General features: G+C 40.2%; 1 protein-coding gene across 4 annotated transcripts in view; it reads right to left on the bottom strand.

Moving 5' to 3' along the window:
• Positions 1–21,827, bottom strand: part of LOC138422431 (zinc finger protein 26) — a 63,787-nt gene that overhangs the window by 29,430 nt on the left and 12,530 nt on the right. For 3 of the 4 annotated variants that reach the window (XM_069557344.1, XM_069557345.1, XM_069557346.1), the window contains 3 exons: positions 18,701–18,827; positions 18,368–18,463; positions 13,962–16,470 (listed from right to left, as the gene is read on the bottom strand). In XM_069557344.1, coding sequence (XP_069413445.1) covers positions 15,119–16,470; positions 18,368–18,463; positions 18,701–18,800 — 1,548 coding nt within the window. In that variant the 5' untranslated portion in view covers positions 18,801–18,827 and the 3' untranslated portion in view covers positions 13,962–15,118. Of the gene's footprint in view, positions 1–13,961; positions 16,471–18,367; positions 18,464–18,700; positions 18,828–21,827 lie in introns of those variants that run through there. The other variant, XM_069557347.1, reaches the window with a different exon arrangement.

Below are 21,827 nucleotides of genomic sequence, written 5' to 3'. Positions count from 1 at the left end.
CAGCAGCACAAGTTGAAAGCATCAGTTCTCCAGTGTTCAACCAAAGAGTCATGGCCCAACTCTCACATCTTTACATGACTACTGGGAAAACCCTAGCTTTGACTAACAGACCTTTGTCAGCAAAGTGATGTCTTTGCTTTTTAATATGCTGTCTAGGTTTGTCATAGTGTTCCTTCAAAGGAGCAAGTATCTTTTAATTTCATGGCTGCAGTCACCATCACAGTGAATTTGGAGTCCAAGAAAATAAAGTCTGTTACTGGTTCTACTTTTCCCCCTTCTATTTGCCATGAAGTGATGGTACCAGATTCCATGATCTTAGTTTTTTGAATATTGAATTTTATAAGAACCATCTGACCTGAGTTAGAATTCAGGCTTCTTTTATAATGAAAGGAGAAGGGGAGTGGTTGGTTTTTGCATACTTCTTAGTGTTGGAATCCTTTGTTCTCAGAGCTGTTCATGTAGGTCTGGTCAAATGTTCATTTAAACCTCCAATAAGAGAAATGTTATTCTTCTGCAACTTCTTATCTCTGTGTGAATAGAAAAGTGTTATACCTTTAAAGGTCAGAGACTTGAGAACGGGTTTTCCCGTAAATTTTAGACTATAGGCAACACTATTGTAGCAAAAGCAATAGAATACAAAGATTAAAGTAAAAGAAACAGATCAAATATGGAGTCAGATTTGTTCTTCCCTATTTTACAAGGATATGCGTCAACAATCACTGCTGAAGTATACACATTTTTACACCACTTGGGGCTTTTATTCCATAAGTTGTCAATTATCTTTGCCATTTTTCAATTGTGTTATCTGTTCATGGAGCTGAATGTATATTGTTTACTAATCCTCAATATGCAATATATGTTTTAATTTTTTCTGTCAATATATGCTTTACTTTGTTTATAAATTGTTGATCCCATAGGCTTTATTTTTGACATAAAATTTATCTAGCTTTTCCTTTATCGTTTCATTTGTGGTTTACTTATGTGTTTTGTTAAGAAATCTTTCTCCATTCTGATATCATAAAGGATTTCCATGTATTATCTTTTAATAGTTTCAGTGTTTTGCTTTCATATTTAACTTGTATTCTGTCTGGAGTTGTATGTGTGCACAGAGTATGAGATACTGTTCCAGTTTCATTTTGTTTCCACATGGGAAGCCAATTTCCTCATCTCCAGTTTGGCTGCTAGAGCTGCCATAACAAAATATCACAGATATTTTGGGATAAACATCAGAAATTTATTCTGTCACAATTCTGGAGACAGGATATCATGATTTTGTAGCTTTGGTTTCTTCTAAGGTCTCTGCTTGGCTTGCAGGTGGCTGTCTTCTTCCCATGTCCTCACATAGTCCTCCATCTGTGCATATCCTTGTCTTAGTCTCCTTTTTTTCTCCAGTTGTATTGATATATAATTGACATACAGCACAATATACATTTGGGCTTTCCTGGTGGCTCAGAGGGTAAAGAATCTGCCTGCAATGCAGGAGATGAGGTTTTGAACCCATCTCTGGGTCGGAATGGTCTCCTGGAGATGAGAATGGCAACCCACTTCAGTAATCTTGTCCGGAGAATTCCATGGACAGAGGAGCCTGGTGGGCTATAGTCCATGGGATCACAAAGAGTCAGACACAACTGAGCAACTAATACTTTCACTTCTTCACAATACACAGTTAGGATGTATAGCATAATGATTTGATTTAAATACATCATAGAATGATTATGACAAGTTTAGTGATCATCACCTCATATAGATACAAATTTAAAGAAACAAAATATTTTTTATTGTGATGAGAATTCTTAGATTTACTCTCTTAAAAACTTTTATATATAACATACAGCAGTGTTGATTATATTTATTATGTTGTACGTTACATCCCCGTCAGGAAGCATTTAACAGGAAGCTTCCTATATGCTGTTTTGGATCTGTCATGAATCCTCCTTCCCTTATTAATTCTTGAATATTCAGGAATTAAGTGGAGTAGCAAACTACTCCCAGGGAATGAAGAATGCATGCATTTCCTTCGTTAGTTTTTCCATACGGTGATAAGTAACTATTTATGACCCTCTTCCTTTTTATGAACCATATGGTAAAAGTGATTATTTACAACCCTCTGTCTTTGATATGGATTGCCTTATGATAATTTGTAAGTTTGGATTTCTGATTTTTATTTTTGCTGAAAATAGTTACCTTATCACTTCATGGGAAATAGATGGGGAAACAGTGGAAACAGTGTCAGACTTTATTTTGGGGGGCTCCAAAATCACTGCAGATGGTGACTGCAGCCATGAAATTAAAAGACGCTTACTCCTTGGAAGAAAAGTTACGACCTAGATAGCATATTCAAAAGCAGAGACATTACTTTGCTGACTAAGGTCCATCTAGTCAAGGCTATGGTTTTTCCTGTGGTCATGTATGGATGTGAGAGTTGGACTGTGAAGAAGGCTGAGCGCCGAAGCATTGATGCTTTTGAACTGGGGTGTTGGAGAAGACTCTTGAGAGTTCCTTGGACTGCAAGGAGATCCAACCAGTCCATTCTGAAGGAGATCAGCCCTGGGATTTCTTTGGAAGGAATGATGCTAAAGCTGAAACTCCAGTCCTTTGGCCACCTCATTCAAAGAGTTGACTCATTGGAAAAGACTTTGATGCTGGGAGGGATTGGGGGCAAGAGGAGAAGGGGATGACAGAGGATGAGATGGCTGGATGGCATCACTGACTTGATGGACGTGAGTCTGAGTGAACTCCAGGAGTTGGTGATGGACAAGGAGGCCTGGTGTGCTGTGTGATTCATGGGGTTGCAAAGAGTCGGACACGACTGAGTGACTGAACTGAACTGAAGACAGTATAAATACCCACACTATGTTGAAATAAACACCTTTGCTCCATCAGAGCTTGGGTCCCTGTGTCTTTCTTTCTTTCTCTCTCTCAGGCTAATTCTCTGGAGCACAGAAACTCACTGAGCTCAGTTTCTTGCCCCGGCTTCTAAGACACTCTGGTGAAGGTGCACTGTGCCTTCACCTCCTCGAGAGGGCGCCTGGTGCCTACGTGTAGCGGTGCAAGCCTTGTGTCAAAGGCTTTATTGGCTTTCTGCGTAAACCAAGGAATATCAGCCTCTTTCTCTCTCTCTCTTACTTTCTTATGGTAGACTCCGGACCACAACGTTCCGGTCCATTAAAGGACCTCAACACATTCCTAGTACTTGTTTGTCTTATAATTGCAAGTTACTTCCTGTTACACAACATAATGTTACCAACTTGGGTCCTTGGACTCTTTAATGGATAGAAATTGGTAAGTGGCCAGATAAGGAATTCAGAGGAGGCTTTATCGGGACTCACACTGCAGAACAAGAAACAAGTGCCCTTGCTTGCTTTCTGAGATAGGGTAAGCTGGTCCCTTAAATGGGGTGAAGGTAGGGGTGGATCAGTGGGTTGGGCCAAAGGGGTGGCTTAGGGTGGTCTACCCACCCACTTTGTTCAGGGATCATGCACAGTATCCTTCTTTTGCTCACTGCACATCAGAACTAGCAGTTATTTTTGGCCTTTATATGTCTTATTATTCATAATTTTTCCCAGTTGCACATGCGTACAGTTATTTTTTAGTCCTTTATAGTTTCTTTGTTTTCCATTGTTCAAGGAGATGTTTGTCCATTTGCAAATCCTCCCAGGTGCCAGCCTATCTCAATTCAATATTTTTATACGTTTCAAAATGATCACCATGTTAGGTATAGTTGCTGTCTGTTGTTACCTTACAAGAGGGGTCCCCATCCCGTGGATCACAAACCAGTGTCAGCTTGCGGTCTATTAGGAACTGGGCTACACAGCAGGTGGTGAGCGTCAGCAAATGAGCAAAACTTCATCTGTAGTTACAGCTGCTCCCCATTGTTTGAATTACTGCCTTAGCTCCATCTCCTATCAAATCAATGGCAGCGTTAGATTCTCATAGGAGCTCGAACCCTACTATGAACTTCACTTGCAAAAGATGATTTGAAGTGAAGCTGAGGCAGTGATGTTAGTGCTGGGAAGCAGTTGCAAACACAGATTATCATTAATACAATAAATGTACACTTGAATCATCTCAAAGTCATTCCCCACCCCCACAGCCCTGTCAGGAAAAATTGTTCTTCCATGAAACCAGTTCCTGATGCCAGAAATTTTGGCTACTGCTGCCATATGGGATATTACATAATTATTAATAATATACTACACACTGTATATTTCATACCCATAACTGATTTATCTTGTAACTTAAAGTTTGTACCTCTTAATTACCATCACCTATTTCTATCCTCCCACTCCCCCATGCTGTTTTTTCTATTTTGGCTATACTATGCGGCATGTGGGATCTTACCTGTGCCCCTTGCATTGGGAGCAACAGAGTCTTAATCACTGGACAGCCAGAGAAGTACCCCCTACCATGCTGTTCTGAAGAGAAAACTATTCGAACTAATAAATGAATTCAGTATAATTTCAGTAGAAGGTTGCAGATATCCTTTATCACCTTAAAAGGAAGTTACTTTCCATTTTGAATTTGTTAAGGACTTGATCCTGAAGAATGGCTGGAATATATTGAATATTTTTCTTTAGCTATATAGGTAAACAAATATGTATTTTTATAACAACCTATTGCTGCATTAATATGATGAATACATTAATAAACTTCAATATTAAATTATCTTGAATGTTATTTAGTTATAAAGTTGAACAATATTGTCCTTTTGTGTGTTGGTCCAGTTGTTCAGTCATTATGTCCAACTCTTTGTGACCCCATGGATTGCAGCATACCAGGCTCCTCTGTCCTCCAGTATCTCCTGCAGCTTGCTCAAATTCATGTCCATTGAGTCAGTGATGCCATGCAAACATGTCATCCTCTGCCACCCTCTTAAATCTTTCCCATCATTAGAGCTTTTTTCCCAAGTGAATTGGCTCTTCACATCAGGTGGCCAAAGTATTGGAGCTTCAGACTCAGCATCAGTCCTTCCAATGAATATTCAGGGTTGATTTCCTTTAGGATTGACTGGTTTGATCTTATTGAAGCTCAAGGGACTCTCAGGCGCCTTCTCTAGTGCCACAGTTAGAAAGCATCAATTCTTCAGTGTTCAGCCTTCTTTATGGTCCAACTCTCACATTTGTACATGACGACTGGGAAAACCATAGCTTTGACTAATGAACCTTTGTCAGGAAAGTGATGTATTTGCTTTTCAATATGCTGTCTAGGTTTCTCATATCTTTCCTTCCAAGGAGCAAACATCTTTTAATTTCATGGCACCTGTCACCATCCACACTGATTTTGCAGCCCAAGAAAATAAAATCTGTCACTGCTTCCACTTTTTCTCCATCTATTTGCTATGAAGTGATGGGACTGGATGCCATGATCTTAGTTTTTTGAATGTTGAGTTTCAAGCCACCTTTTTTACCAAGAGGCTCTTAAGTTTCTCTTCACTCTCTGCCATTAGAGTGGTATCATCTGCACATCTGAGGCTGTCTACATTTCTTCCAGCAATCTTGATTCCAGCTTGTGATTCATTCAGCCCAGCATTTTGCATGATGTACTCTGCATGTGTGTGTGCTCAGTTGCTCAGTTGTGTCCAACTCTTTGTGACCTCATGAACTATAGCCTACCAGACTCCTCTGTCCATGGGATTTTCCAGGCAAGAATACTGGTTTGGGTTGCCATTTCCTTCTCCAGTGAGTGCTCTGCCTCTAAGTTAAACAAGCATGGTGACAATATACAGCCTTGTCATGCTCCTTTCCCAAACTGGCATCAGTTTTACCATGTCTGATTCAAACTGGTCCAGTTACTCTTCTGCATAATAGATCACGTCACAATTTAGTGGCTTATTATATCTCACACTTTCCTGGGTCAGAAATTCAAGATAACCTCAGCTAGGCAATTTTTGTCTTGGGATCTTTCATGTGATTGCAATCAGTCGATAGCTGGAGCTAGAACAGCAGGTGCTGTAACACTTGGGGTGGTGTAGGCATCTCTCACTCTTCCAGTAGTCTCAGGCCTCTTTAGTTCATCTCTTTGTGTGAGCTGTTTGCACCTCTTCATAGCACAGCAGCCTCAGGGCAGTTGGACTGCTTACCTGGCAGCTGAAATTCTTCATCAGGAAGAGCTTCTGTGAACAAGGTGGGAACTGCATCTCCTTTTATGACCTGGGCTTGGAAGTCTCACAGCTTCATTTCTGCTGCAATCTGCTGTCTATGAACAATTCACTAGCCCATCTGGATTCAAGAGGCAGGGACACAGACCTCTCCTCCCCATGGAAAATGTGACAAAATCACATTTTCACACTGAAAGAGGGTGCCGTGTAAGAGGTGCTCTTGTAGTCATCTTAGGAATACACAATTACCATAGTCCTCTGGGTTTGACACTTAATATCTGCAAACTATCACTATCTTCTGTTCCAAGACCCCAAATGTCTCATTACATTGTGGCATCAGATTGATCAATCTCATGCTAGAAATCAGGCCCTGCTTGGGGTGAGGCTCTTCAGGACTTCCCCCTTGGATATAGCTCTTACGTGCTATTTCTCTCAATCAAACTACCTGTTATCTTCATCTTACACACATGTAATGCAATAGTTGGACACTACTGTTCCAAACTGGGGACAACAGGAGTCCTCCTACAGCAGTTGCTGGCGACAGAGCAGCCACTGATCCATAGAAATTCCAAATCATGCTAGGTATATGTTACCAGTTCACTGCTCACGTACAGTTCTCCATACCTCTTAGCAGCACCTTAGATCTTGATTCTGCTGAGTCATCCTTCCTTATTCATAAAATGTGATCCATGTTTGCCATTGAGTATCTTTTTCAGCCTCCTTCCTGTCCAAAAGTGATTGAGAGCCCAGAGATCTCTTTTTTATTTTGTCCAGCTTTTGTCTTTTTCAGTTCAAGGTAATATGGGAGTTTTTATTTAATTTTCATTTTAAAACTTTTATTTAGTTAGTTATTGTTTTGGCTCTGCTGGGTCTTCGTTGTTGTGTGGGCTTTTCTCTAGTTGTGGTGAATGGGGACTACTCTCTAGTTGCGGTGCACATGTTTCTCATTGCCGTGGCTTCTCTTGCTGCAGAGCATGGGCTCTAGGGTCTGGGGGCTTCATTAAATGTGGCTCCTGGGCTCTAGGACACAGGCTCAATAGTTGTGTCACTAGGGCTTAGTTCCTCCACAGCATGTGAAAGCTTCCCAGACCAGGGATCAAACATGTGTCTCCTGCATTGGCAGGCTGATTTTTTACCACTGAGTCACCAGGGAAGCCCCAGTATGGCTGTTTTTTAAAACTTTGTGGTGCATATGTATATATTTATACTATCTTTCTGTTTACAATTAGCTTTCACTTGTTCCTCTTCTTGCTGGGAACCCTACAATTAGTCATTGTTGTTTAGTCTCTAAGTCATGTCTGACTCTTTGCTACCCCATGGACTGTAGCCCACCAGATTCTTCTGTCCATGGGATTTTCATTACTTGCAGTTGGAGGCATGCTAACTAAAGGGATAAAACGAGAGTCTAATAAAGAAAAATGGTGAAATTGGAACTTGTTTGAGTAGAAAGAAAAATACAGGACAAAATTACATAAGTATGGCTAATTGTAGGGCTTCCCAGGTGGCTCACTGGAAAAGAATCCACCTGCCAATGCAGGAGACACAGGTTGGATGCCTGGGTTGAGAAGATTCCCCTGGACAAGGAAATTACAACCCATTTCAGTATTCTTGCCTGGGAAATTCCAGAGGAAACTTGTGGGCTACAGTCCACTGGGTCACGAAAGAGTCAGATATGACTGAGTGACTGAGCAGGCATGCATATATCAAAATATTTTTTTAGGGATAAGACTTTGTCTTAGGGATAAGGCTTCATTATCCCTTTCTTTGTCATGGAAGGTTTGTTTTTTTATGAGAAGTTTCACAGAGGCTTTCTTGTAAGATCCTTTTTTTCCCCTCTGAAGGGGTACATGAGGTACCCTCTGAGATTTTCCTGAAATCTTCCCTAAGGATCTTTCGGTCCCTGAGGACCTTTCTTGCTTTGAGAATGCTTTCTTGGAATAAAAGACTGTACTAAGCCACTGATAATTCCTCATGGAGTGGTTCGTTGTTCAGTTCCTCTCTCCTCTCTCATATTATTATGAAAAGTGAAAGTATTTAGTCGTTCAGTTGTGTCTGACTCTTTGTGACCCCATGGACTGTAGCCTGCCAAGCTCTTCTGTGGAATTCTTCAGGCAAGAATACTGGATCAGGTAGCCATTCCCTTCTCCAGGGGATCTTCCTGACCCAGGGATCGAACCCAGCATTCTTTGCTGTCTGAGCCACCAGAGAAGTAGCATGAGAATAAGGCAGGTAGCACAGTAACACTGTCCCAAGAAAACTCTCAGCTCTACCATTAGAGGTCATTATGTTATTGAACCAAACTTGGGTCCACTTGCCCCCACCCAGCAACACCAAGCTACTGACAGTAGGTTGTGGTGAAGGTAAGTGCAGTGTTTACCGCAGGTGCCCAATGTGGGACCAAGCAAGGTGCATGGTTGGCTATTGCTTGATGGCTTTCAGGGAAAGTTTTAAAAGATAGGGTGAAGGAGAGGGATTACAACGTGTGTGATCAGCCTGTGGACATTCTTCTGATTGGTTGGTGGTGAGGTAATCAGGGGTCAACGTCATCAATCTTCTGGTTCCAATCTCTCTGGGGCCTACATGCTGGTGTTCAGCATATACTTAAAATTTTTCCATCTGCTGCAGGTTTCAGTATCTGCAAAACATTTCAAAGGATATAGCTCAGAACATTATCTACAGCCCCTGAAAGAAAGAAAGAAAGTGTAGTCGCTCAGTCGTTTCTGACTCTTGGTGACCCCATGGGCTGTAGCCTGCTGGGCTCCTCTGTCCATGGAATTCTCTAGGCAAGAGTACTGGAGTGTCTTGCCATTTCCTCCTCCAAGGTATCTTCCTGACCCAGGGATCGAACCTGGGTCTCCAGCATTGCAGGCAGATTCTTTACTGTCTGAGCTACAAGGGAAGCCCCTGGGGAGGAACTAAAGGTCTTTGACTTTAGCAGCTAAACTATTATTATTTTGTCTTGCTTGACTGTTTTCCTTTCATTCTGCATTTTCTTACTTCTCTGACTAAATTTGTTCTTTGGAACTTGGGGAAGGCCTAGGAGGCTAAGTTTACCCCAATGTTAACATTTTGCAAAACTATAGTATAATATCACAGCCAGAGTGTTGACAGTGATACAATCCACAAGATTTAACTGTTTTCCCGTTTTACTTAACACTCATTTGTGTGTGTGTTAAGTTCTATTTTATCACCTGTGTGTTTATGCAGGGTTTCACAGGTGGCATGAGTGATAAAAGAACCCACCTGCAAGATGCAGGAGAGGCAGGTTTGATCTCTGAGTTGGGAAAATCCCCTGAAGGAAATGTTTATGTATTAATGACTACAGTTAAGATACAGCGCAGTTCCAACACTACAAAACTTATTTTGTATTTTGATACTTTTGAAAATGAATTCAGTGTATTAAATCCTATTTTGTGAAAATTTTGTGGTGTGTAGAAGTATTAATAGAATTGACGTGGATAATCTGATGTGACATCCAAAGACCTTGCTAAATTCATTTTCCTCTTCCTAACTGTATCATTTACAAATAATTTCATGCTATTAAAAAGTTGAATAAATACTACGAAAACACAGAATTTAAAAAATTGTGAAGAATTCCTAAATACCTTTTATCTATATTTATACAACACTTACATTTGACCACATCTGCTTTCTCTATAAAAGAACATATTTTTCTTGAAAGGTATGAGCATGAGTTGCAGGTGTGAGTCCTCTACACTCCCCAAAGCTTCAGTGAGTTTCTCCAACAAGGTCGTTCTATTATCTAATGACAGTTAAATTATAAAATTGAGGAAATTAATGCAAGCACAGTACTATTATTTAGCATACAAAACTTATCCAGATTCCATCAATTGCCCAGAAAATGTCCAAGAAACAATGTGGGTTCAGTGTGCAGCACCCTGTCCCTTTAAGTGTTTAAACTGGAGCAGCCTTTCAGTCTCTGTCTTTTACATCCTCAATATTTTAAAAACTGCATGTCATTGTCATGGTCAATGGCCCAGACTTGGTGTTTGGTAGATACTGCCTCATAATTTCGATTCAGTTATGCATTTTGGGCTGGAATACTGTATAAATGATGTTTTGCCCTCCTCTGAGAATCAGAGCAACCAGTTCCCTGATGTTTGATTGTACCAATAGCTGCAATATTAGCTTTGTATAATTAAGGTGGTAAATGCCAGATTTCTTGTTTTCCAACTATAAGCAGTAAGCATTTTGTGGAAAGATGTTCTGAAACTAATGAAACTGTCACCTAGTTTTAGCATTCATGGATGACTGTTGCCTTAAAGAATCACTGTGCTGGCTACCAAGCTGTGAGTTTCTAATCTGTCATTTCCTTTTGTATTTATTGATAGTCAACTTTTAAAAAAAGTTTTCCCTTCTTCCCTAGTTGTTTGCTGCTGCTGCTACTGCTAAGTTGCTTCAGTTGTGTCCAACTCTGTGCGACCCCATAAAGGGCAGCCCACCAGGCTCCCCCGTCCCTGGGATTCTCCTGGCAAGAACACTGGAGTGGGTTGCCATTTCCTTCTCCAATGCATGAAAGTGAAAAGTGAAAGTGAAGTTGTTCAGTTGTGTCTGACTTGTAGCGACCCCATGGACTGCAGCCCACCAGGCTCCTCCATCCATGGGATTTTCCAGGCAAGAGTACTGGAGTGGGGTGCCATTGCCTTCTCTGTCCTAGTTGTTTATACACATACAATTATATATCAGTACAGATATATGAATTTTTATTTTATTCTTTTGAATTGTAACCTGTTATTATTTGGTCCCAGTTTTGACCAAAGCCTTAGAGCTGTTTGTGATGTCCTTTGGGGCTTGTTCTGTGGCCTAATGTGTGATCTGTGCTGCACAATGTTTCACAGTACTTGGAGAGTATGCATTCTGCTGCAGTGGAGCAGAGTGGTTCACATGTCTGTTAGGTCCAGTTGGTTTAGAGTGTTGTTCAAGCTGCCTGTTTCCTTGTCAAGTGTTATGGGGTCAGTTGTTTTCACCACAAGAGATATGTTGGAGTCTTCACCCCCCACCTCAGAATGTGACCTTAGAGACAGGGTCTTTATAGGGATAATCAAGTTCAAATGGTCATTAGGGTGGGCCCTAAACCAATAAAACTGGTGCATGTATGTGTGTGTTTAATTGTGTCCAGCTCTTTGTAACCCCGTGGGCTGTAGCTCACCAGGCTCCTCTGTTCATGGAATTTTCCAGGCAGGAACTGGAGTGGGTTGTCATTTCCTTCTCTAATATGATTGGTATCCTTATAAAAAGAAAAAATTTGAACACAAATTAGACATACATAGAAGAAAGTGATGTGGAGAGACAAACGGAGAAGATCAATATCCAGAAGTCAAAGAGAGGCCTGGAGCAGATTCTTCCCTCAGAATCTGCCAACTCTGTTGGCACCTTGACTTCAGATTTCTGGCCCCAAGAACTATGAAATATATGAAAAATAAATTTTTGTTGCTTAAACCACTTGTTTTGCAGTACCTTGTTACAGCAGACTAGCAAATGTATAAAGATTTTGGCTGGAAAATAGGGTGTTGCTTTACAAATACGTAAAATTTTGGAAGCGGCTTTGGAATTGGCAACTGATGGAAGAGTTTTGAGGTACTTGATAGAAAAAGCCCAGATTGCTTTGAGGGAGTTATTGGTAGAAATACGAGAATGTTAAGGTACTACTGGTGAGATATCAGATAAAAATGAAGGACATGTTATTGGAAATTGGAGAAAAGTGGCAGATAACTTGACTGACATGTGTCTCAGTGTTTACCAGAGGACAGAACTTGTGAGTGATGAATTGGGATATTTAGCTGCAGAGATTTCTAAGCTAGGTGTTGAAGGCATGACTTAACTTTTCCTTGATGGTGATGGTAAAACATGGGAGGACAGAGATAAACTGAGACTGCATTGTTAAGCATAAAGGAACTAGACTGCAAAGGTTTGGAAGACTCTCAGCTTACTCATATTGCAAAAAGCAAGAAAGCAAACTCTGGAGAGAACACCAAGCATGTGGCCAGACACTGTTTGCTCAAGGGATTATGGGTATGTGGCTTATGAATCCAATCAATCATTTCGGCAGAAATGCTACCAACTTGGACTCAAGAGAACAGAGAAAAATTAAAATGAAGGAACTTTGTGAAACTTCTGAGATTCTATAGGCAGGAAACAGGTTGACAGAGCTATCTAGCTGTGGACACAGACTGAGGGTGAAGCCTCCTTTTCAATTCCAGAGAGCTGCCCCACTATTCAGAATTGAAGATGCAGGGCCACCATCCTACTGGGCTTAGAGAACAGAGCATTTAGCCACAGGCGATTATTCTCAAACCTTAACATCTAATGGAATTTACCCTGCTAGTTTTGGGGCTTCTCTGGGATCATAACACCCCTTACCCTGACAATTTCTTCCTTTTGAAATGGAAATGTCTATCCCATGCCTATCTGATTATTGTATTTTGGTAGCAAATAACTCTTTTGGTTTCATAGGTTCACAAATGGAGAGGAATATTGCCCCAGGATGAATCATATCCCAAATCTCACCCATATCTGATTTGGATAAGATACTGGATTTAGAGTTGACGCTGGAGTGGATTAACATTTGGGTGGGGAGGAAATGTTGGGCAGGGGTGAATGTACTTTGCATGTGAGAAAGACATGAATTTGGTGGGGTTGAGGGGCAGGAGGGCCGACTGCTATGGATTGAATTGCATCCTGTCAAAAATACATTGAATTCCTAAACCCAGTATCTCAGAATGTGGATTAGAGACAGGGCCTCTACAGAGATAATTAAATTAAAATTAGATCTATACAATGAGATCTAAGTCAATATGATCAGTGTCCTTATAAAAAGAGTACATTTGGACACAGCTGGTAACTGAAACATGGGGTACTGAAAGAATAAGCTTCCTCCTCCAAGGAATGGTCCACTTTTTCAGGGAAGGAAGGGCCTCTACATTAGGAGTTAGCAGGTTTTGGGGGCAATACTGTATCTGCCACAACCACTCAACTCTACCACTGTAGTGTATAAGCAATCTACAGCCAGATTATGGCTGGCTGTGTTCCAATGAAACTCGATTGATGGACACTGAAATTTTAATTAAATAATTTTGTCATTTCATAGTTTGGAAAAATTTTAAACCATTTAAAAATGTAAAAGCTTCTTAGCTTGCCATCCATAAAAGTATCAACCATCTGTATTTGGCCCGTGGACTGCAGTTTGCAAACTTCTAGGCTGCATCCCCGAGTGACAAGCATACAAAGTGTATCATGAGTTTGCTAGGTTGAGTCCTCAGATTCTTCACAGAATCCTCTACTCAAATGATTAATTATCAAGAGACACTTTTTCTAACATTTTTACATAAGGGATTGGTGCACACTTAAGGTAGATGACTCTGTATTTCAGCAACTGTGTCTTTGATTTCCATCATCTCAACCCTACAACTCTTGAGTAAGCAATTATTACCACAATATCAGAGAGCTGCTGACAACACTCTGCCTTGAGATGAGATTCAGGCCATCAAGTCTGGCCTTATGTTTAAGAGCTGATGGAACCAGAATTAGCCATTTCATCTGATGTCCTAGATATCCACATAAATTTAAAAGTTTTCTAGGACAATAGCTCCTGAGTGTTGCCAGAATCTTACCAACAGAGTCCACAAGGTTCTTGGTGTACATAAGCAACAACACTATTTCCTACTATGAGCTAAAAATATCCACTTTGGAATATAAGTAGGAATCTGAAAGATTTTATTCTTGTCTTAGGAATAAACCTAAACCACACACCCCACTTTTCTCTAACAGTTTACTAACAGTTTATTCCAGTGAAACTATTTACCAATTAAAGCCTTTCAGTTACAAGAAATAGAACTCATTCTTCTTAACATTAGCAGAAAATAATGTTTTTATTGCAAATATGAGGAAGCACACAGAACACCAGAAAACTAGGTTCAGAATATCCAAAGTTATCCTGAGAAATTGAAATAGCAGGAACTAATTGATGGTCTTAGTAAAACTGTGGGACAAGAATGAATTCTGATATTTCCCTTCTGGTTCATGTGAGACTGAATTAGAGAATCAAACTTCTGGAAGAGGTTACCATGACTCAACCGTGGCAGAATGCTCACCTATGGCTGGTGGGAAGGACACCCTGAGAGATACACCACAAGGATGTGCACAACATAGGAGGAGTATTTCTCCAGAGAATTCTAAGCTAGTCTTATCAATCAATAGGAAGCAGACACTGAATTGCTAAATATAATCAATCTTCACTACCATGAGTGCTCTTGGAAAGCAGCCCTGTAATAATGGACAGGCCCACTTGTTGAATAAGTAAAATCATTTGGATTAAGATAAAATCCTTTCATTTATTAAAATTCACATTATTTTAGTTATATTGCTAAGAAATAAAGAGACAATACTGATACTTAGCATTTAATATAAAGAATATTGGAGAACGTTATTCCACAAATTATCAAATATAACAAGTTACATTTAAAAATAAAATACCAAAATTTTAAAAAATGCTATGTAGTATTACTCAGGAAAGTCACACTCCATGCCCCTGAACCTTCAGAATATGTTCTTTGCTATTTTCCTATTAGTTACATACTAAAAAACAAAACAAAACTACTTCATCCTCCACCAAGAAGGATTTTCTTCACTCCAAAACAGCATCAAATCTGGAACATGACTCCCCTTGTAACACATCTTCTATGGAAAAGTGCTTTCCTGATTTATTAAATTCATATGGACTTAATATGCATTCCCCAAATTAAATCTTCATAATTATGCTACTGTATATGATACCATTACTGCTCTTTACTCCTTCAATCATTCTCCTGTGTATAAAGATTTGCATGACTTATTTCTGAAAGCTTTTGCATGTTCATTCCAAATATGATTGGTCCCTCCCCCACGACTAATTTTATTAGAATGTATTTTTAGGTATTCCTGCTTATATATCCTGCTTCTATCATCATCTGTATTCTCTTGAGGATCAACTTCTGTGAGTATATCCAAATCTATTCTGATTTCTCACTTGTGAGTTTTTCGATGTATACGAAGCCCTGAATTCCAACAGAAGGATTTCCCACACTCAGAGCATTTCCATGGTTTCTCTCCTGTATGAACTCTTTGGTGTTCACTGAGAGATGACTTCTGAGTAAATGCTTTCCCACACTCACTGCATTTAAATGGTTTTTCTCCTGAATGAGTTTTCTGGTGTATCTGAAGTGATGCCTTCCGGGGATAGGCTTTTTCACATTCGCTGCATTCATAGGGCTTCTCTGTTGAGTGAGTTCTTTGATGTATAATTAGCTGTGACTTCCCACAAAAGGCTCTCTCACAGAAACTACATTCATAGGGTCTCTCTCCTGTGTGTGTTCGCCTGTGTATAACGAGGTATGATTTGCTGCTGAAAGCCTTCCCACACTCACTGCATCCGTAAGGTTTCTCTCCTGCATGAGCTCTCAGATGTGCAGTGAGCTGTTCCTTCCTGCCAAAGGCTTTCCCACATTCACTGCATTGGTAAGGATTATTTCCTGTATGAATTCCCTGATGCACAACAAGTTGTGTCTTCATATTGAAGGCTTTGCCACAGTCACTGCATTGATAGGGTTTTTCTCCTGTGTGCATCCTAATGTGAACAAGGAGGTATGACTTACTCCTAAAGGCTTTCCCACATTCACTGCATTTATGGGGTTTCACTCCCGTATGAGTTCTCTGGTGCACAACGAATGGTGACTTCAAACTAAAGGCTTTCCCACATTCACTGCATTCATATGGTTTCACTCCTGTATGGCTTCTCTGGTGTAATATCAGTTGTGATTTCCAGCTGTAGGCTTTCCCACATTCACTGCAACCATAAGGTTTCCCTCCTGTGTGAATTTCCTGGTGGACAATGAGTTGTGACCTGAAAGAGAAGACTTTCCCACAGTCGATACAGGAGTAGGGCTTTTCTCCTGTGTGGACTCTCTGATGAGCATTGAGGTTTGACTTGGCACTAAAGGCTCTTTCACATTTAGTGCACTCATATGGTCTCTCTCCTGTATGAATTCTGAGATGTACAATGAGCTGTGATTTACAACGAAAAGCTTTCCCACATTCATTACATACACAGTTTTTTTCTATACTATGAGTTCTTTGATGCTTAATAAAACATGATTCTTTATACCCATGAAATTGATCAGTATTCTTTCTTAGACAGCTTGTGGCTGAAGCTAAGTTTTGTGTCAAACTTTTTCCATGTGTTTTATATTTAAGGAGTCTTTGTCTTGAAGAAATGTGGGTTTTGCTCAGATGAAGTTTTCCAAATGCATTACAAGCATGGCTTCTCTGAACACTTTCAAATTCATCATGATTTTTCTGGTGCCATTCTTCCCAACCGTCTAAGAAAAAAAAAAAAAAAACACTGTAATTTAAAAATCATAAATAAACCTGATATAGAATTAAAGTGCTTTAGAACTGCTATTTAATGAGTTTTTTTCTTCTGGTCCAGGCCTCTGACACTGGTTGAAAAGAAATAATGGCCAAGTGCACACACACACCATATAACCAAGTGTGGGGGCAAAGGTAAGTGAAATAAACCACAATAAATCCCTCTACAGAAATGGGTAGCTGATTAGCAGTGATGAGAATTGTTTTTTAAATACAAGTTAAAAAAATTTAGCCTGCACTTACTAATAAAGTAATTGCCAACTATTTATGCCAATTTTATCATTTCAGAAGTTTACTAAAATGGTGAATTAACAGGGCACGTAATAACTAGGTATAACGTTTAGGATGGTACAACGAGATATTAAAACAGGGATTGAGCCATAAGAAAATTAAGGCAAAAACATTTTAGACAGAAGCAAGAGAAACTCCTAGATATGAGACTTGACAAGCAGGAGGTACTGCTCTTTGAGACTGAAATCACTGGGAGAGAGACATGTTTGGAGAAAGACAGAGGACTTTGTTTTGGATCTTATTATACTGGAGATCTTCATTAAATATTCAGACAGAGAAGCAGGTAGGCAGTTACACCTAAGTTCAGTGCTCAGTAAAAAGCAGGCATCAACAGCACATACAAGGTATTGAATGACATGAAGGATGAGGTCTTCTAGGGCACATGTGCAAATTAAAAGGGATGCCAAAAGAGCCCTGGAGAAGGTCACATTTAAGACTGGACAAGAGATGTAGAGAGAATGGGAAAGTCCATCTGTGAAGCCTGAACACTGTGATGATGAGAGTGACAGAAAGGTAAGGTTAAAGGAAAGCAGCAACAGCAGGGCAAGGTCTTGACAGCACCCATCAGACACAAGCCTAGTCACCCTAGGACATAACTGCTGTACTGGGGACTTCAGAAGCTGTCCTGTTTCCTCAGGACTGCTTGCTAAACATTTTCTTCCCCAAAGAAGAAAATGGTGGGAAAACTGAAGAGGAAAAGCAATTTCAGAAGTGCCTTCCAATTTCTGCCACTGAGAATGCAGAGTGGGAGATCAAGAGCTCTGTCCTGAAGTATATAAAGCTGGAACCAGATTGCAGGAAGAAGAGAGGAGGGGATTGGCAGCTCTGCTGTTACAACACTGGGAGGAAAAAGTTTCAGTTTTCAAGATGGTAAGTCCTTCCAGAGTTACAATACAGAGGAGAAGTCCAAACTTGGACAACTTGAAAGGGAAGAGAAAGAGGAGTCAGGGAAATAAACATAAGGTGATAAAAACCACTTAAGGCTAGGTTTCAGAATTCTTTTCAGAAAAGTGCCCAAGGGACTTCCCCAGTGTCTGGTGCTTAAGACTCCATGTTTCCACTGCAGGGGGTATGGGTTCTATCCCTGGTCGAGGAACTAAGATCCTGCAAGCCATGAGGTGTGGCAAAAAAAGAGAAAGAAAAGTTCCCAAGAAGGTAAGAGTTGTGATTTCCAAATGACTAGTGTGAGAAGAGTGAAGGAAGCAATGAAACCTCCTAAGATGGTCAAGAGGAGAGAAGGAAAAGACTGCAGGTAAAGTTGAGGGAATTAACTGCAGAGGCAAAAGGGAAAATAAGGCCTATGACCACAGTTAGGAATGTGCTCGAGGGAAGGAAACTAACCTAGAAAGCAACCTTTGAGCAGTGTGCAGAGAACAGCTCACCAGCCTCTTGGAGTCATGGGAGGAAAGTGACAGCCCTCACCTGAGGACTCTTGGGCTCATCCCGAGCTGCTCCAGTGGTACAAGGGGTTAGAGAACAGTTCCCACACATGACACTGCCTGAATGCCAGCACAGTTTACTCCCCATCTCCCATCTTCATGGTATCTGCTCACCCACCTGGACAGCTCTGATGGGAAACTTCCAAGTTTATGATCCATGGCTCTTCTCCTTGCTCCAACTTGAAGATTAAATCAGGTTTGGTACCATGATACCCTGTTAAGGGAAAGTCACAGAGAATGTAGTCAGACTGCTGAGAACTAAGAGGTCAGGAGGGAGGAAAGAAAGCAGCTTGTTTGCACTTGGGGAAGATGACAGTGAGGAGCTGAGGGTTCAGTAGGGGCTAAGAACATGTGACCTCCAGAGGCTTCAGGGTAGATTAACAAAAGAAAAGGCAATGGTGACTTATGACTCATGATCTGGGCTTGTACAGGCTCATGAAGCTGTACTTACCTACAGACACCAGGTTACTATAGTTTTCCAGAGTCACATCCCGGTACAGGTGTTTCTGCACAGAATCAAGCAGCTGCCACTCTTCCCAGCTGAACTCCATAGATATATCGGTGAATGACAACAACCCCTGTAACAACACACACATTACTCAATAGGCTGCAATTACAGTTGGAGACATGAGAAAGATGTAGAGGACCCAGGAAAGGAGACTATCCTCCACAGTCTGCCTCCTATGCCCAGGCCACCACTTCTTTTGAGAGGGAATTAAAAATACTACTAATAATTGAGCCTCCATGTACCACATAACCTTTTGGGTTCTGAAGATTTCAGGATGAGTGAAACCCATTCTGGCCTCAAGAAGGTTTTAGTCTTGTAGAGGGAAACAAACGTCTATGCTGGGGCTGGGACAGGGGTGGGGGAAGCAGTCAACCAGGAGCTCTATTTTAAGCCTTTTACTATTTTAAGCTTGAGAAGAACAAAAATAAAATACAAAAGAACTACTAAAATTTTTTAATTGGACAAGCATAATCAAGAAGTAAGGAAAAGAAAACTATTATGACCAAGACTGTGTGTATTACTCTAGGATATAGAAGCGATTTTAAAATTTGTAAGCGATCACTATACAAAGGCAGTTCTGCTATAATGTGATATGTATTTACAAAAAAAAAAAAAAATCACCACTATGAAAAGTCTCAGGCTTATGGGAAGAACAGGGCTGGGGTGTAACACCTTTATCACCACATATGAAAAAAAGTCAATAAAAAATCTTAATAAAAATAGTAGAGTTTTATACATGTTTAATGGTTAAGAAATAAATACCACCACGAATATGGCACTGTACCTTATAAAAGACCTGATTTTGTGTAAGAAGCACTGTAGTTTATTATAAAATGGTGAAAAGAGGCTTGCCTGAAATCAGAAAGCTCACAGCATTCCCTAACATATTGAAACAAATTTACATTTTTAAAGCAAACATGACAGCAGAATTGACTGTATTTATAAATTTGTTCCAATAAATACAAAAACTTAGAAGAGACAGAAACTTTCCTAGGAAAATGAAAGTAGCCAAAAATTTCCCAGAAAGAATTAGGAAGACCACACTGATTAGTCCATGATCATAACATACACTGAAATAGTAATCAGAAGTATACCCTCTCCATAAAGTAAATAGCCCCACACTATCTATAAAAGTAAGTTTTATCAATATCCAAGAAACAGAAAATTTCTCCCATTAGATGTAGAGCCAGGAAATGATGGTAAACTCATTATACAAATTTGTATAATCTCACAGAGAAGGCAAGACAGCCCAACGTGCACAATTTCATTTGTTAAAAATACCTAGGGCTTCCTTAGGCGTCCAGTGGTTAAGACTCTGCCTGCCAATGCAGTAGACCCAAGTTCAATCCCTGGTCTGGGAAGACTGACATGCCATAGAGCAACTAAGCCCATGAGCCACAACTACCAAACCCACACTCTAGAGCCTGTGCTCTGCAACAAGAGAAGCCACCTCAGGGAGAAGCCCAAGCACTGCAACTAGAAAATAGCCCCCAATTACAACAACTAGAGAAAGCCCAAGAGTGGCAATGAAGACCTAGCATAGCCAAAAATAAATGAATAAATAAATCCTAAAATAAACCCCCAAAACCTAACGGGGACTTCCCTGGTGATCTAGTAGTTAAGATTGCACTCCCAATGCAGGGGGCCTTGGTTCAACTCCTGTTCAGGAAACTAGATCCCCGTGGTGCAGGGCTTCAGAGAACAGTTCCCACACATGACACTGTCTGAGCGCCAGTGCAGTCAAGTAAAATGAATATTTTTTTAAAAACCTAGATAAAAATACTAACAAATATTTAGATAAAAACATTAAAATGAATCCTATACGTGCATAAACAATAGTCTATGAAAGAAATTATTCCAAAAAATTAAAGGACACTCCAAACTTTAAAAAAAAAACAAAACTGTAACATAGAAATAAGTAACATTAGTACATTAACGGAGAACAATAATCTCAATAGAGAAACAAAGTACTATGATTAAATTTAACACCTTCAAAAATCAGAATTCAATTCGTTACAGGTAAAAGTAATTTCCCTAAGCCTATAAAAAATATCATACTTCGTGTGAAACATTAGAAGTGTTCCCTCTAAAATCAGGGACAATTTGAAATTGTTCTTCAGAAACAAGTTGAAATTTTCATATCAACTCTACTAGTCAGTGCTGTCCAAGAAGACCTGGTACAGTGGGGACAAAACAAAATACCAGCAATAAACACTAAGCAAGGAGGAAAAACTACTCTCATTGTCTAAAAACATCTGATTTTCTGACTAAAAAACCTAAGAGAAACAGCTGGCATAACATGAAAATCAATAAGACATATCAACAGGGCAGCAATTTTTTAACAAAATCAACATGCAATGGCTATTTGATACATCAACAGCAACCAACTTGAAAATGTAATAAGAAAAACCACAACACAAATTGACATAAAGTATTCAGGAATAAAACTTAAAATAGAGAAAAACATAACCAAAAATACATGTGATAAAATACATAAATGTAGAGGAAAAGAAAACACAATAGGGAACAAGATGGTGGAGAAGTAGGTAGATGTGGAGTACATCTCTTTCCACAGATACATCAGGAATACACTGTCAGACACAGAAGTGCTTGCAGAACACCAGCTGAGAGCAGACAGTACCTGACCACTGGAAAAGAATAGAGAGAACCACACAAAACTTCGTAGGATGAAGGAACTAGGGGGAGAAACAGGTGTATTATTAGGACTGGACCTGCCCTCAGAGGGTCGGGGAACTGAAGCAGGGGTCCGATCTCCACATTGGGGCAACTGTCTGGGTCAGAGGAGAAACATTTAAGGCTGAAGAGTGAAATAGCTGATCTGTGGCAGCTTCAATGGAATGAGAATCAGACAGTCCTTGCCACAGCCATATGTACCCTGGACAGGGACACAGGTGAAGGCACAGTGGCTGGGAGCTGGTGCATAGGATTGTGGAGCAATCCAAGGGCGAGGGCTGCTGTTGACTGCAGAGAGGTGGACTGAGGGGATGTGAGGGAGGAAATTGTGGTGGGAAATGCCTGTGGAGGAAAGCCAGGCAGCCATGGAAGCAAG

This window comes from Ovis canadensis, chromosome 17, assembly GCF_042477335.2.
Source record: "Ovis canadensis isolate MfBH-ARS-UI-01 breed Bighorn chromosome 17, ARS-UI_OviCan_v2, whole genome shotgun sequence".
Classification (NCBI taxonomy): domain Eukaryota; kingdom Metazoa; phylum Chordata; class Mammalia; order Artiodactyla; family Bovidae; genus Ovis; species Ovis canadensis.
Note: the sequence above shows the minus strand (reverse complement) of the source record. Positions and strands in the feature narration are given on the sequence as shown.